At 36.2% G+C, this 17,161-nt stretch overlaps 1 protein-coding gene across 3 annotated transcripts in view; it reads left to right on the top strand.

The window, feature by feature from the left end:
- The window catches only part of SIPA1L2 (signal induced proliferation associated 1 like 2), a 126,613-nt gene that overhangs the window by 107,880 nt on the left and 1,572 nt on the right, over nucleotides 1-17,161 (top strand). For 2 of the 3 annotated variants that reach the window (XM_041399136.1, XM_041399137.1), the window contains 4 exons: nucleotides 1,337-1,556; nucleotides 8,297-8,428; nucleotides 14,817-14,940; nucleotides 16,568-16,649. In XM_041399136.1, coding sequence (XP_041255070.1) covers nucleotides 1,337-1,556; nucleotides 8,297-8,428; nucleotides 14,817-14,940; nucleotides 16,568-16,649 — 558 coding nt within the window. The remainder of the gene's footprint in view (nucleotides 1-1,336; nucleotides 1,557-8,296; nucleotides 8,429-14,816; nucleotides 14,941-16,567; nucleotides 16,650-17,161) is intronic. The other variant, XM_041399138.1, reaches the window with a different exon arrangement.

Here is a 17,161-nt window from a genome sequence, read left to right on the forward strand (position 1 = left end):
TGTCGCACTTCCATATTAAGTGAATGCTCTCTTAACCCACTGTGTTTATACAATATGCTAAATAGCATAATCATCATGTCTGAACAAAAGTAACATATGGGAATCTTCTAAGTGCAGAGTTGAATCTAAAATTCAGATCACATATATTTTATAATATGAGGTATGTTAAGTGTGCATTATATATGCTTGAATTTTTGCGGGTCATGTGCTAGAGGTTTTCATCATTTATGATTGATACAATAATTGGAGGGGTTTTGTGAAGATTCCAGTGGTTTTGGCTGCCTAAATAAGAATAAACAAAGAGGTGGTGTGGCTGAGATAAATGACTGCTATCCCTTCCTCTCCAAGGCACCTAAACAAAAGTTAACTAAGTGAGACCATGGGCCCCAACTTCCAAGGAGCCCCAGCCACAGGAGTTGGCAGCATACAGTCTGTGGCTGTGCCTTCATAGAGGGATAATAATCTTGATATTGGTGAGCCAGTTACCTTTGACAGTGAAGTCAGAAATGAATATGTGAGATTCTATGCTGTATTCAGTGTTTGCAAAAGCTATTCCTCTTAAGCATTTGTTCTGCATAGGGAACATGGAACACACAGTTAATCACAAAGGAAACATGCAATTGCTGTATGCAGGACAAACCAGTTAAATAATTAAAGCATTAACTATGCTTTGTAAATGTAAAGAAAACTGTTTGCAGTGCTGAGAAATTACTTACAAAGTGGAATGGTCTGCTTTACAGTACAGTAGCATCTTGTTTTACTGTAGATATTTGGGTTGTGGTCTAAGTAACTTTTTGAAATGCATAAGCAGTTTTCACTGAGCCCTGTCACCCTCTTTTCTAAGGCTGATATGTGATATCCAGATAGATGCAGTGTTTCAAGTCATTTTTATCATCCAATGAATTACGTGGCAGCATATATCAGTTCAGAATGCTTAACAGTAAAGCATGGTCATTTCAAATTAAAATCAAACAGTTCTGTGTAGTCTTGCATACATGCTGCCAGAGTTGGTAACCTTATGTACATTTCTGTCAAACATTGCTGTCTTAAGGCTACGAAGTTTTCATTTAACATTTCATGATTACTAAAACAGCGCAGTATCTGATGAGTTCATGGTGATATATTCCAAAATATTGAGAGGAAGTCTGAATATCCAATTCAGTAACTCTTTTGAGGCCCCAGCAGATCTGATGTGGCAGAAGAAATCTCTGATCTTCTGTATGAGTTCAAGAATTCCAGAGTGCCTGTCCAGAAAAACACTCCCAAGAGCTGATGATGGGGATGTGATTGTAAGAATCACTTCAACCAGCAATACTGTTCTTATTTTTTTCTTTAGTTTTCATTTTATGGAAACCTCTCCCCACGGAGGACGCTTTACCGCACCCTCTCTGATGAAAGCATATGTAGCAACCGCAGGGGATCTTCCTATGCCAGCTCTCGAAGCTCAATGATCGACCAGGCCTTGCCAAATGACATCTTGTTCAGCACTACTCCACCATATCACAGCACACTGCCTCCCAGAATGAGCCTGACTCCTGGAATGGGAAATCTGAGAAGTAAGTAATTGTTGCTGTCATTGCTGAGTTTGGAATATCTGGAGTAAACTCAAACCAATTACCGGGTATTAAGTGAGATTTTACTTTTAAGATGAAATTAAGAAATGTCAATTCACTGCTCTAGTTATCCTAGTAAAAAAATATCTGGTCAGAGGTACATGCTCATGCTTGCCATTATTTCAATTAATATTTATCATATTTGGAGATAATATTCACTTTACTTCCCAAAGAATTTTCATGAGACCACTGATAGGCAAAAAACTTAGTTGAAGATACTTCTAGTTATCATTTTATTTTCCAGTGGTGACCTAATTAAGCCAAGCTGGTCTGTTTTTTGTTGTTTTGGGTTTTTTAAATTTTATGTGTGCTTGAATTATTGAAATATTCACAAATAGATTTGAAATAATAGCCAAATGGAACAGCTTTTGTTTAGATGATCCTTTTAGTAAAGGATTTCCATTTTCTTAAAAGGAAATGTGCAATAAATGTTGACTTTGACTTCTATTTCCAAATTGAATTTGCTGGTACTTTTTTTAATATACTAGTAAAAGCTTTACAAATGATATTTCATTTTTAATGGCAGCAGAAGAGTAGTCTGAGGTGCTAAGTTAAAACTATTTTATGAATGTGGTTTTTCACTTGTGAAGTTTTCGTGTGTGAGACCTTTATTATCTGCTTAGCTTGCAAAAATGAGCTATGAAGTTTGTAGTAATTAAAAACCAAATCGAATGAAAAGCCCAAATCTACACAGACAGATATGTATATTTAGGTTAAATATATTTGTTTAGTTAATAAGAGTGAATTGTTTTTTCAAAAATGTTGAATGTACGTGCTTTTCAGTTAGTTTAGGCTGATGTATAGTGGACACCTGGAGTTGACATGCAATCTGGAAAAAAAACCACCTCTTTTCTTTAGCTACTCTAATTTTGCATCACAGCTGACTGCAATTTAAAAAAGGACTCTGAAGTCCATAGTTAAGAAGCTGTGGGTGAAGTTCTCGAAGCATTAAGGACATTTTAGACCCATGTCCAGGGAGAATGCAGCCAGATGATTTAAAAGAAGTAGCAATAAAAAGGACTCTCTCATTTGTCATGTCCTTCAGGAACTAGCAGTCATCTCCTAATTTTGAGAAATGAGCTTTATATACAAATCACTTTTCTAGTTAGAGTGGCCTCAGCCATGAAACCAAGTTTTTGTCACTGACCACTGGTTAATTTTAAAAGATGAGTGCCAAATTCCTGTCTCAGGTGGGAATACATGCTTGGTGTACCTTTTGCCATTCTAAAAATATTCTTCTATCAGAGTGAAACTCTTTACTATAAATTTAACCTGGAGATCCTATTCCTGCATGGATAGCAAATGGAGATCCATTTTGTTTCACAGGAGATTAATTCAGTGGATTTTTGTAGTCTGTGAAGGAGCTGTATGGTACACAGGCATCCTGACTGTATTTTCTTTCTGTTTTTCTCTATGTTAGGCCCTGTTTTTTAGAGCCATTTCTTGTGCATGTAAACATGAATGAGATCAAACCTTCAGCGTGCTTTTCTTCAGGAGATTGGCACTAAGCAATCCAAGCTTTATGCTGCTCCTCCAGCAGTGATATTTTAGTGGATTTTGTATTAGTTCTGTCTTAGACACCTAATATTTCATTCTTCCTGCTTCTTAGATACAGAAAGTTATATATACACATACATATAGCTGGAAAAAAACCCCACTAAATCAGTATCCTGTCAGTCAAAAACTGATCCAAGGAAATTCATGCTGTTTTCATATGCAACTGCTATTTTCTGCTTCTGGTTCTGTATTTTAAAAGTGCTTATCAATGCCTGCTATATAGAATCTTTTGTGGTGTTTTGTTTCAAGGATGATATAATTGGTTATCTGTAGTTACTCCGAAAAAAAACACATCATGGCTTTCCCACCTATGTTTCAAAGATAATGTAGTCAGTATCTCCATATGAGAAACTAACTTTGGCTCTTTTTAGGAAGGTTTTGTGTAGTCAGTGCCTAGTAGGTATTTACATTCTACAGCAGTGATGTGAGAGGTTTCTTTTTCATTTATAATTTTAATGTAAGGTTGTAGTTTCAGATATCAGGATTCATATCCTGTCATAGTAATGTCTTTTGTGTGTGATCTCAAAGCATTTTAATTTTACTGATATTTAATATTTATAGATATCAGTGGAAATAGCGTGGTTTTGGCTGAAATCAGTTTTAGAAATGTATATTCTTGCATGTTATTATCCAGCATGAAATACTGTGGCAGTACCTAATCTCATGAGACCCCTCTAGCAAGGAAAAGAGTGTGATTAATAGGTAAGCAAGGCAGCACCAAAACAAAAGAGTAATAGGTGACCCTGAAGGCTTTCAGTTTATTGGGAGATCAGAATTATGAGACAGAATGACCACACAAATAAAGAAACAGAAACTTCATCTGTGTGTGATGTTACTATAAGAAGATGATGGGAAAAGTGAAGGTATACAACTTTTAAATTATTGTTTTATTACTGGGGAAGTGACATGAAAAAAAGAGTTGCTTTTAGTAAAGGCTGAATTGCAAAGTCTGACAATCCAGTGCTGTTAACTGTAAACAGTACACAAATGTTGAAATATTCATTTAATTCTATCTTATTTTTAACTTAAACCAAAAGGGAGAATTTGTGTAGCTTAGAACTCTGGAATTTTACCTTGGGGACATTAAGGATCCCCTGACTGAGACAGTGCTGTTCCTATTGAGTGATTCTAACATGCAGTTGCAGGTGCAAATCTATGCCCTTTTTCAAAGTCATGGCAGGTAAATGAGCAGGGAAAGAATTAAAACAGTGAGAATCACTAAACTAGTGTAATAACATAAGGGGGGAACCCAGGGAGACACATGGAGACAATCTGAGTTACATATCAGGCCACTCTATCGTGGTCCACTCTATCGTGAAGCACAAAAAGAAAGGGGAAAGAAAATGCCCTAAATGATAAACTGGCAGGATGTTCCTGTGCTGTGAGGAAAGGAGCAAGGTGCAGGATAGTTGCAGTGAAGAGGGTCATAAGGAAGGGAATATTTTACAGTGATATACAACAAATTTTGAAAGTTCTCAGATTATACGTGGCATAGGGAAAAGGCTGCCAGAAGTGCAGGACCTGTCTCTGCAACTATGTTCATAGATTAAAGTCTTATCTTCAAACTACCTTACTACTCAGGTTAGCTTAAACCCAAAACTAAACTTGTTGATAAGAAGCAGTATTAAAATGAAAGAGCATCACTGTATATTGGTGATGTGCAGTGGCAGGAGTTTGGAAATCAGTTTGTCAGCAAGCAGATAAAGGCTGTTGATTAATTCACACAACTGAAGGAGAACATGTTTGGTGTTACCTGTTCTCACACAGTGTGAGGTTCACCTTATTAGAACATGAGGCTATCTTCAGTAAGAGAAGGGAAGGAAAAAATGGTTATCAGAAGCACATGTGCATGAGAGCCTGTGAGCAGGTTGGCATCCTGGAAGCAGGGCAACCCTAGGCAATACTAAAGAAGGGAAGCTTCAGCAGGCAGATTTTTTTGGTTAAGAGGACTATAGAGATATAATTACTGATTGCAGGAAAGAAAAACAGACATCCCACAGAGTGGGGGATTTACATTTGAGATTTGATGTATTCCTTCACCTGCAGCTGCTTTGGGGAGAATTTACTTGTTAAATGACATGTCTAGTTTGAAGCAAGGAGTTCTTAGCAGATAGTTTTTTTCATGATCTACAATCTCTGCTTAAAAGTAGCAGTTGCAACTGAAGCAGTATAATTGTCTTATAAAGTAAAGTAGGTTAAGTAAAATAGGTTAAGTCTGGTGAATCTTCTTTCTGCATAACTAGTTATTTTTTGAATATGGATGTATGTGGGACCAATAACCACCAATTTCAGGAGATTTGTTGGAAACTGAACTGACCATGTAATTTTGGTGAAAATAGGGACTCTTGATAATGTTTTATACTTTTATGCATCAGTAATAAAAATAAATAAAATTCCTAAGTGTAGGAAGTGAAACAACTGAAAAGACCGGAAACTACAAGGTCAATAATTTTATGCCAAAAGGAGTACAGCAAATAAAATAATCTTTAAAACTGAAGATAACACTAAAAATGTTTTCTCAAAGGAAATTGTATTGCTTCAAAAGTCAATCTTGTGTACAGTAAAGTAGTGGCTTACCAGATTAGGCATATCCTCCTGGACACATAGAGGTGGGCATGCTTAACCATTACTTGCCACCTATGCACAAATCAAAAAGGGAAAGAGGCAACAGCTGCTGATGTGGCAGTCCTACACAGACAGAGTAAGGCAACAGCAAGGTAAGAGGAGCAGGGAGGAAATGCAAAATAATTTGTCTCACCCAGAGCATTCCTGGAATGCAAACAATATTCTCTGAAATTCAAAGGCACCAAGGCCTATGTTATTAGAGCTCATGTTTGGTATTTTTATTCTTTTCCTTCTTCCCCCTTTTTTTGCTCCCTCATTGCAGAAGAATACAATTTATTGTATTTATTTTTTTGTCTTGAAAATGAATTATTCTGTGGTGGCATACTCATGCCTGTTCAGTTATTCCACTTAGAATTTCAGGCATCAGCATGAGCACTTGCATTTTCAGAGCTATCAATATTCAAATCTCTACTCTGGCAGGCTTTCTGCAGTTGAGTGGCTCTGTCAGGGCTTATGCAGGACTGAATAGGATCCGCCCTAAGGTGAACTGAGGTTCTCACAGAGACAATGCATAATGAAGGATGACTACTGGTGAATATATCACTCCTACACTTTAATTTGGAGAGCTGGCAGCATCGCACTGGGAGCAGGCTTCTTCCTGACAGGTTTCACAATCAGCCTCTCAAGGCTGATCACAAAAGCAAGGGCTGTCCCTTAGGGCCTGCCTGCTGGTCTAGAACCAAAAGCTGACTTGCCAGTCTTTCAAATAAGGCATTCTGTCTATTTTCCACAACAGGGATGTATGAAGCATTTGTACTTGCACAAATAAGGTTTTTACCATTCCCAAGTCATATACAGAATCTCAGACACTGCTCTGGCTTTCAGCTTTCAATGTATTTGCACAAAAGTAGCCTTGGGTAAGGCTTTATGTATGTTTATACAGAAGTGAAAATAAAATTTTAGTACGGATTTATGAGTGGAATATATGTCTATATTATATTTTCCATTTCATATAGCATCCACTTTTACGTACTGAGAGTAGGTATTGAAAAGGACATTTCTACAGAGTTTTGTCAAGCCACTTCCAAGTGTAATGTAACAATACTGGATCTTTCATAAAAGTGTAGAACAAGATAAATTCCACAGTAAAGAGAATTTCTACCTCTTCTGCAGGATCTCCTAATTTTTGGCAGAGGATTGTAAGCCTCCTTCACTTTCTTTTTCCTCATATTTCATATTATTTTTAAGCAAGGTTTCTGCGAAGAATAGAGCATATCATATGCTTCAGTCATTGCTCTGTGCAGTGGAATGCTTTGTAACAGCCTACTCTCTTTGGATTTTTAGGTCAGAATCTTTAAGTCAAATGGACATTAATACCAGGACGATGACAGCATGCCATTTCCTTAAATGACAATGTATCTTCCACTTGTATGAATGCATTTCTTCCTTCATTGTTTTTTGTGTTTGGTCTTTTCCTGGGGAAAAAATACTCATCTTGGGTGTTATAGTTTAAATCACTGGAATGACTAGATGGAAATTTCCTCCTGAAATATTTGAGGAAATATTACTCTTTTGACCTTTTTGTTTCATTGGAGTGGATATGTTTGAAGGAAAAATTCTCTTTGCCATAGTATAGTCATACTATGTGATGAAATTATTATATTCCATTGCTGGCTTTATGGTTAAGATGAAATGTGATTGCAAATAATAGTTTTGGTTTATGATCAGTTTTAAGAAACTGTGTGTCTGTTCAGTATTCTTTTTAACATATGCACATTGATCAGAGTGAAGATTGCTATGGGCAATCTATGGGCAAATTAGGAACATGTAAAGATATTCAAGAAAATTATGAAAATTAGCATCTCCTCTACTAAAATGTATATTTGTAGTACATTCTAGAATGTGCATAGCTGAAATGTTTGTTTGAACAGTTTATAGTGTATACATTTCATTTAATATGTGATCTGTGTACCTTTTACAGTGTGTTACAGCTCACTCTGAAATCTCACCCAAGTCTTACATCCTCAGAGATACAGCTACAGATGTTAAACTAATAGGGTGGTATTTTCAGTGTGGAAGGGAGAACTGGATATAGGCTAGAATTTACATATGCATTAAAATAAAAGCAGGTAGGTTTTTTTAATTGCTTCTGGAACAGGAATATTTTCAGTTTCAGAGTAAAACTCTGCATGTAATTATTTTTCATGTTGCTTCACAAATATGACTTGGTGTATCTAGCAACTTTTCTGCTCAGTGCTCAGGTTAAAGATGCTATGTTTTAGAATGGATGTTGCCTACTCACACAGTGTTCATATGAAAATGTGAGAGACATACCGTGTGCAGTGGCACCAAAAAATACCCATTAAAACTTTGTTATCTTACTTTGACAACATTTAGAGATTGTTCCACCCCTACTGAGTATTGAACAGGAAAAGACAAACACAATGGAAATGAAGATAAGCACTTTCTGCTTATACATTTTTTACAGATCATTATAGTAGCTTCAAAATTAATTGTACATAATTGTTACAGGAAGACTAATTATTGTGTTTATTGTTTAGATGAATTCTGGTTCTCAGATGGGTCCATATCTGATAAAGCCAAATTCAATGATCCTGGCCTGATGCCCCTGCCAGACACTGCCACAGGGCTAGACTGGTCTCACCTGGTAGATGCTGCACGAGCGTTTGAAGGTAACAGGAAAATTTGAATAAAGATCAATGTTCAGTGCACAAACTTTTTTTTTTTTTTTAACATATATTGTTTAGCCACATTTTGAATTATAAAAATCCAGTGTTTGCCTCTGTAGCCCTTTAGTTCTTTTGACAGTATCAATTCGCAGTGTGGAAGATTGTCACCGGAAATTTGGGGTCTTCATGACACTCTGTATCTATTATAGATGCAGTTCTTCCAGCTTAGTGCTTAGGGTTCTTCTGTAATCAATTGCAAGATCAGATCTTTGAAGGAGAGATTCAAAACATTTATGTTAGATGTTTAAAATGAAACTGGGAGTAACACTGAGTTTGTTGCGTTGCGTTTATAAACTGGAATGTGTAGTCCAAATGATGTTGTGATCCCTCTCAGTTTTCATAAGCCCTTGAAGACCAGGAGAATTGCACAGTGTATTTTCCGGCAGGATTTGGGTGCAGGATATAGACCAGGTTTGCTTTATTAAATTATGGAACCAGATTAACCAAGAAAAAAATCTCATCCTCCTCTGGGAGCTAAACCTACACTTGCTGTCTAAACAGAGAAAACAGATGTTGGTTTGAGTGTGTATATTAATGTACACATTTGAGTGTTTGTGTTTTGTTGTTTGAGAGGTATTTTATTTAATGCTGTCCTAAAATTGTCTGATATTTAATTAACTGGTGTTGCTTGCGTTACTGAGTGTAATCTCTGAATAAGGATGTCTGTTACCACAGACATCATTGTATAAGATACAGGTCTTAACTTTGTGAAAACTGTCTGTGAAGTTAGTGATTTGGATGTTTTTTTTAAACTATAGAAATCAGTTTTCTGGTTCATTTACAAAGTATGAAGTGATTAGAGTTCACTTTGACCAAAAGCTCTTCAGAACTGCTTGTTGCACTAATTTAAATGTCATTGTGAAAACCCAAACCAGCAGCAGTGATTAGGAATTTGAAGAACTGTATTATTTCTTGACCTGATGTGCATTCATTACTATTCAATACTACTCCAACATGGCTGTGGTAGCTGGCAGGAAATACGTGACACTGAGAATCTTGACAGCTCTTCCCAGGCATTCCTATGTTTGATTGCTCAGGGAACACCCTGCTATTTGTTACTGACATCTTAAACTACTGAAAAAAGGTTTGCATCAGTAAATGACAAGCTCTGTAACTTTCTACTTGAAGAATATTTTTAAATGTTAATAAAAATGTTGAGTTCAGCTGAGTGAAAGATCATTCTGTACCAGCTATGCTCCTCTATTTTTAGCTTTCTTTGAAAACGAATAGATTTTCATTCTTTTTACTACCTAGTATCATTATTAAAATAATTTAACTTTGGTAAGTGTTATGTAAGTGTAATTACATTTGAATTTGAGAATGAGAGGTAGAACAATACCGCTAACCCACGGTGCTGTTCCTTGGGAAGAAGGGTATTAACTTGTTGGGTTTTCATTGCAAATAACTTAGATATATCTGTAGATAATGCTGAAGAACTGATGGTCTGAGTTGTAAGATAGAAGCTATTTATTAGCTGTTTTTTTAATTACCGTAAGAATTTGAGTAGTAAATAGTATCTATTTTTGTATGAAGGAATATAATTCTTTTCTGTTTAGGACTCTGCAGTAGAGTAATCTTTGTATATGTTAGATGACTTATACAATGTTTTGACTAAATTCATAGTGCTGCAACTAGAAAGTTTTGCAAGGAATGGAATTTTTAAACCCTTATTCTACTTCATCCTATGTCTTGCAATTGGAAAGTCTTTTTAAAAAGAATAACTGATAGGCATGTCATAAAAGATCACTGGAAAGGAATGTGTTGCATATGAATTAACAGTGCAGTTTCCATGTGTATTTTAATGTTGTTTACTTAGAAGTTGCTTCAACTTTCTATTTAAAAATAGCTTGGAACTACTGTTCTGCATTCCATCAATGTGAAAAATAGAGTGGATGATTCTAAAGTTTGTCCAATTCTGAATATAAAACTGCTTTGATCTTTTTCTCTTTTTTTTTCTTAAACTGGTACAAATGGCATCACATTTCATATAGGACCATATTAAAAAACCCAAAAAATTAAACAAACCTTTGCCTCCACACTTTCAATGGAAAGGATCACTAAAACAATAAGAATTTTGTAATACTGAATCTGTGAAATTAGGGTTTTTCTCTAGTTTGGCTTTGCCAACCTGATATTTTGAAATTGTGTTCTCTTCTAGAACCTAGATACTGTCTTAATTTTAATTTTTTCTTTGTACAATGTCTTTTCTTACTGTCACTTTACCAGGATTATGAATCTGATTTGAAGAGCAGAGTTTTTCTCTTGTGATCTCTCCAGATTATGTATTGACAATTTGTATCATTTGATCGGTTCAACGTCTCTAATGTGGTCCTCATGATCTTTCATCTCCGTCTTAAGAAGCAGTTGTATCTTGATTAATGTTAGTGTAGGCTTTTTAGGCACTTATATTGTTGCTATCAATTGGATTAAGAATTAAATTAGTAGCAAGATTTTTGCTAACATCATCCCTACTCAGAATTTACTTATGGGTATAACAAGAGCAGAAGTCTCATTTTTCACTTTCTTCCTCTTCTCAGATGAAGAGTGGCCAAGGTTTATTAGTATTAGCTTTTATTCAGCTGAAGTCTTGGTCCTGTGTAGAACAGCAGTTTTTAAACTGTTGTCCATATGGGTGGAATAAGCTATTACTTTTGTTTTGCTTTTAATTGAAAGTATGGTGATAATGCTTTTCTCTTTGTGAGGATTGAATTTTCACTGCATTTGCTTGACAAGAACCTTTGTGCAAAGCTGAATATTTACTTCAAACTTTTTCTGAAAATCTTCTGTTATTCCTAAGGCAGGTCTTCACAGTGTAATGGAGAGCTGTGCATGCATTAAATTCACAAGCTCCAGAAGCTGCATCAGGGAAGGGTTTTTGCTTGAGCTGCCTCTGTGGAGGGTCAGTGCCCATAAGCTGGAGCACAGTGGAGCATTATTTTAACACTCTGCACTCCTTCCTTTGCAAGACATGGTTTTGACTCTGATATTTCTCCAGACATGATATTTTGCATGCATGCTAACATCAGTCCGGTCAGTAGCAAGGGGAATCCTCCCATTTCTGTCATACGTGGATAGGATCATCCCGTCTCTTATTTTGTTGGAAAGTGCAGAGAGACATAACCAGGGAGCAGTTCACATGATGGAAATACTCCGTGGTAATGTTTCTGTATCCATCCCTGAAGCAAAGAATAAAAAATAGATAGGACTGTATGTGACTGTACAGCAAAAGAGGGAGGGTAGTTGGGGTGAAAAAGAAGAAGTTAAAGAACGAAAAAGAAAGAAAGCATGCTTAGCTGAGTAAAGATAAAGATATGGGGGTTTCTAAATAACTTGGAAAGCCAGATTTGAAAAAGGAGAAATCCCAGAAAAGACTAAGGGAAAATTAGAGATTTAATTTTTTTAGTTCTCTTTTTTGCTTTATCCTTCCAATAGATCTTCAAGTTAGGGAAGAAGGACTGGCTTTCAACATGTGTTGATGACTTTTTACATCTTTTCCATGTTTTGGGGACAAAAAAGAGAAGCATTTTTGGATGTCCATACCTGCTACTGCAATTATAAAAGGCAACTGACACAAATACAAATATTGAATATTATTATTAGTAGAACTTTGCACTATTTGTTCTACTTCAAATTGGCTATATTATGCTTTAAAAAAGCTGTTTAGTGTTTGATAAGTCATATTGTGAGCATTAAAAGCTTAAGATAGTCCTTCTGACATCCCTGTTCATTAAAATTGGTGGTCTCAACTCCTGATTTTTTCCAGGTGATTTTTATGAATGTCTACTACTGCCAATCAAAATGCAGTGTTTCTTAATGCAAATTTATCTTTGCATAAACATCTGTGCTATTGTAATTAATGTTATTTTAATACTTTGATTTAAAATCTTCATAGCTAAATGTAATGCTACACATAATATAATGAGAAAGAAGTGGATCATTTAGCATGACAGATAATTATTTAAACCAAAGTAGTGTGTTAAACTGCTAGAAAAAGAAAAAATGACAATATTTAGTTAACGTTTGGTGATTTGTAGGGCATGCATGTGTAACTCTTTTTGCTTCAATGCATATGTCAGTATATGTTTGTGGGTAGACTTTACCTTAACAATGAGACAGTGGCTTCATGCACTATACTCATTTTAGCCTTTTCTGCTTCCAGTATATCAAAATTGCTTGGAGTTTTTTCTGGCCTCTGTTAGTGGTCTGGAACAACAAAAATAGAGATTCAAGCTCTTAGTGGTTACAGCTGTATGACTCTTTTACTGTAAATTTAAGCATGAATTTTTGTCTCATCTTTGGTCTTGCTAAGTCACTTGTTTAAACTTCTGATATGAAGACCAATATATTATCTGTAAATAGTTTTCTGTGGGTGGACTCTCCTTGGAGTTTGGCAGGGACATCTCATTTAAAGTAACAGCTCTGAGATTTACATGTATTTTCTTCTGTTTAGTATGTACATTTTGCTTCAATTGAATAGAAGGGGTCCCTGTAATTTGGAGGAAGCAGAATCTAGATCTACAGCATCATACCCAGAAATACACTTTATTTTTCTTTATAAAAACTAGTTGTTGTAATGAAAATGTTAATACTATGAAGGTGAAATTAATTATCTGTGTACTTCAGACTAATTGTTTACACTGTCTTGTTCCTGGGCTACATACTGTGTTTGATCTGTGAAACTGAGTTTTATTTATCTGTACAAAGTAAATCTATTTATCTTAGTAGATTTCAAATCTGCAAATTATGTCATTGATTATGTGTTTAAAGTTATATTCTTACCTTATTGTCAGCACATATGGAATAGTCATGTTCATATTTGCTGAGATCTATCAGTAATCAGAAATAAGGCTAAAAGCAGGGGAAATGTGCTGCAGTCTTTGAAACTGGACAAAATCAGACATGCAACTTTTGTTCATTGTATTAGAGAATGAATTGGCGATCTATGCTATGCTGAAGGGGATTTTTTTTAAACCAACAAAGAGCATTTTAGTAATTTCCTATTTTTGTTTGGTAGAACTCGTCCTTCCCATTTGAAGAGATCTGGCCTGTATTCACTATTTGTGTCCTTAAGAGTTTGAAGGATTGTCCTCTTATGTAGCCTGACAAGTTGTCAGGCTGTGCCACAATCCTGGGTGTCGCTATTAGAGACGTGGGGCGTGGCACCTCTGCTAATGTTGGTGTTGTGTAGAAATGGCCTGGCAAGGCTGGGAGTGAGTGCCAGCAGGAATTGCACGGGGAACATCCCACTGCGTGTGCTGCCGCAAGGGCCACAGCTGCTCCAGTGGAGATGGACTGTCTTGTTTATAGGAACATTCTAAATCTTATTCCAGGTTTTGACTCAGATGAAGAATTTGGGCCGTTCTGTCATCAGACGCCGTTTCTAGGTGATGGTCTGGGATTGATGACTTTTGCCTTTTGTAAACTTTTTTTAATACTTCCTATGTTTGCACGTTTGCATGATAATGCAAGCTTTGGGCCTGGTGGGGTGGTAGAGCAAGGGGAGAAAGGGCAAGGCAGGCATGTTGTCGCCAGAATTCATACAAGCCTACAGAGATGGATTTTGTTTGGCAGAAATAAGCTAAATCAATCTCCACAGAATATGGATTTTGGTTGTTTTGTTTTTTTTTATTTTAAAGAAGACAAATTAAATCCTAATGAATGCATCATTTACTCCTGTTCTGTGCAATGATGATGTGCATGGCATACTTCTATTATGTGGTGACTGATGTATTTTGGCAACCACACTGTATATCCATAGGTAATTGCATCTGTGCTTGTTAGATTATGTTCTAGTGAAATTCAATGAAGATAATAGAGTGCTTTAGTAATACCTAGATAAAACTCATTTGATAAAAATAGTGTGAATTTATTGGTTTTCAAGTATGCAGATTACCATTAGCTTCTGCAAATGCTTGAGACAGTAAAGCAGTACGAAGTGAAAAGTGAAGACTTCTGATGAATCTGAGGGCTTTAAGTCCATGGAAAAAATGTAAACCTTTTTGCTGAATTATTACTGTCATTTGTTGTGGACCTGAATTCTGTAATGGTTTTCTGCATATTTCATCAAAACCAATTTACTGTTCATATCAGCATTAAGTGGTCCAGACAAAAACTGTCATACTGCTGACAGACATAAAAAAATTTTTTTGGGGTTGCCTTTGGATGCAGGTGTGGGGAAGCCAACTAGTTGGTGCATACATCTGCTGATTATCTTCAAAGCTGAGATGTAGAAGCCTACATCCATTTTTGCTAACTGAACCAGGATAATGGCTGTAATATAGCCTTTTATTTTGTCCAGTTTTAGAGGTATCCTTATGTTACTTTTTTACAGATCAGAGAGTAGCATCCTTTTGCACCTTGAATGATATGCAACAAGCTCAGGGCTTGGAAGGAGCACAGGAGTTACCTTTGGATGAGAGTCCCCCAGATGGAAAAGATTTTCTTGAGGATGCGGGGTATGTCAGAATTGAAGCATATTTCTTTCAAAATGAATGATTTATTTAATTTTTCTTATTTTAAGGAAATATTTTCTCTTAATGTTGCATGTCAAATTGCCTGTATGCATGTTGCATGGCTGTTTGATGGCAGACTTGTTGCCTTGACTTATAATTTCTTTAATTTTCAAAAATTTTGTTTTTCCAAGTCAAATTCTCTCTCACTGCAGTAGGTCTGTAATGCAGATCAAGGTTAGATGCAGAGTTTCAGATAATCACATTTCTCACTGTATTCCTCCTTTACCATAATAATTTTTGTTACATTTATTTCTGTTTTCATTTGAATAGAACTAATAACAGGAGCTCAGCTCTGTAGGATGCAATAACCTGATCGGCAGCAAATGTCTCAAACCTTGGAACAGGGTCTATCCTATCTTTGCAACTATTTGCTATTTGCAAACCTGTAATTTTTCTTTTATACGGAGGTCAATTCATCAAGAGAATCTGTAACAGAGGACTGCAGAATTTATGCCAAACTACCCAATTCTTCAAATTCTTCCCAGTGCTGAGAAATGATTCCTTTTTTTTTCCCTCCTGACTCTCCACCTATCCTGCTCTAAGGAGTATACTTGTTAATTTAAAGATCATTCTTGTTATAGATTCAGCAGTACAATCTGTCCACCACTACACTTTAAAAGAAAAACACATCTTTGATTAGTTTTGCTCTTCAATTGTAGGAATGGAAGAATGGGAAATAGACGGAAAAGTCTTCTTGCTTGTTAGACTATCACATTTTAATTTGAACTAATTTTACACAAATTAGCTTGCTTACATGGTAAGGCACATTTATTGTAATGACTTTTAAGTCCATATCTTTCCCGAGGCTAATGATCAGTAAGGATTGCAAAATACTGTTAAAGATGTTCCCCTTTTAGCCATGGCAAACCTGTCAGATTTGTGCAATTGCATGAAGCAGCTGATTCAGCTTTGAATGTAAATCCTCTCTCTTCACCTGCTCTCTTTTAGACTCAATTACTCACATGATGGCTAATTGCATCTATAATGTACATGGGACTGTCTCCCACAGTGCTCATTGTCATTCAGAAAACAGAAGCTATCTCAGTATTTTCCCTCAGTCATGCATTTGATTAACCTGTGGCAATATTTTATGTGTTTTGACCTTTAAACAAAATATTTGTCTCCATTAAGCCATAGGTTTATCCTTTACTGAAAATGACACTGCTGCACAGCAGACAAAAGAACTTTTTACAGCTCTTTTGGTTTGCAGTAATTGCTGCTGCATCTTGCTTGAGATTAGTACAATCCTTATCAGAAAGCAGCTTAACCAATGTGCCTGCACACCATGGAGCAGTGAGTGTGGCACTGTGAGGGTGTGTGCAAGTCACTCACATTGCTTCTTAAAATCATTGTGACTTCTGCCTGATTTGCATGAGAAGCAGTGTTGTATTTCAGATATTGCAGGACTGGATTTATGTTCTAGTTATACTCTTTTACTGATGCTAGTTTTGTCTCTGTTTTCCTAACTATGGTTGGTTTCCTTTGCTATTACTAAAAGTGTAACTCTGCTAAAGCTGGGAAGAAGATGTTTTTCACTAACTCAGAGTGAAGATAGTGGTTTACTTTGCAGGGAACATGCTCCAAGTACTCTGACTGGAAAAGTAAACCAGCTGGAAGTCATCCTCCGGCAGCTACAAACTGACCTGAGAAAGGTAAGAGACCACTAGCACCATAACTGCTCCCCAGTTTTAGTGGTTTTATTTTTACACAGAGATCATCAAGGGCTTGAGAGAAGTACATCAGTTAACCTACACAGGAGGCCTCAGTGGTTGCTCAGAGCACCGAGGTGCAGAAGGTCCTGTGGGAATGGTTATGTGAGGAAATTGGGTCAAGGCTAAGTAGTTTATGGGTCTTTACTCCAGAGCAACAGTCCTACAAATAGTCATACCCCAGAAAAAAGGAAACACTTCATCCTTATTTATGGTACTTTGGATTTATATAGGATAGGAATATGGACAGGGCACTATTGCTAAGTAGTTAGCACCCCAGTTTTGTCATCATTGTTGCCTTGTGCTACCTTGGTCATGTAGCAATGACTTGATTTGTGCCTCCTTTGCTATCAAAATTTGGAGCTGGAGATATTACCAGGGTAATAGAAATGAGGCTGCTCTTGGTAAGGAAATAATCATGTAAGGAAAAATACTGAAAATAGATATTGTTCTTC

Source organism: Onychostruthus taczanowskii, unplaced genomic scaffold, assembly GCF_017590055.1.
Source record: "Onychostruthus taczanowskii isolate IOZ18803 unplaced genomic scaffold, ASM1759005v1 scaffold156, whole genome shotgun sequence".
NCBI classification, from domain to species: domain Eukaryota; kingdom Metazoa; phylum Chordata; class Aves; order Passeriformes; family Passeridae; genus Onychostruthus; species Onychostruthus taczanowskii.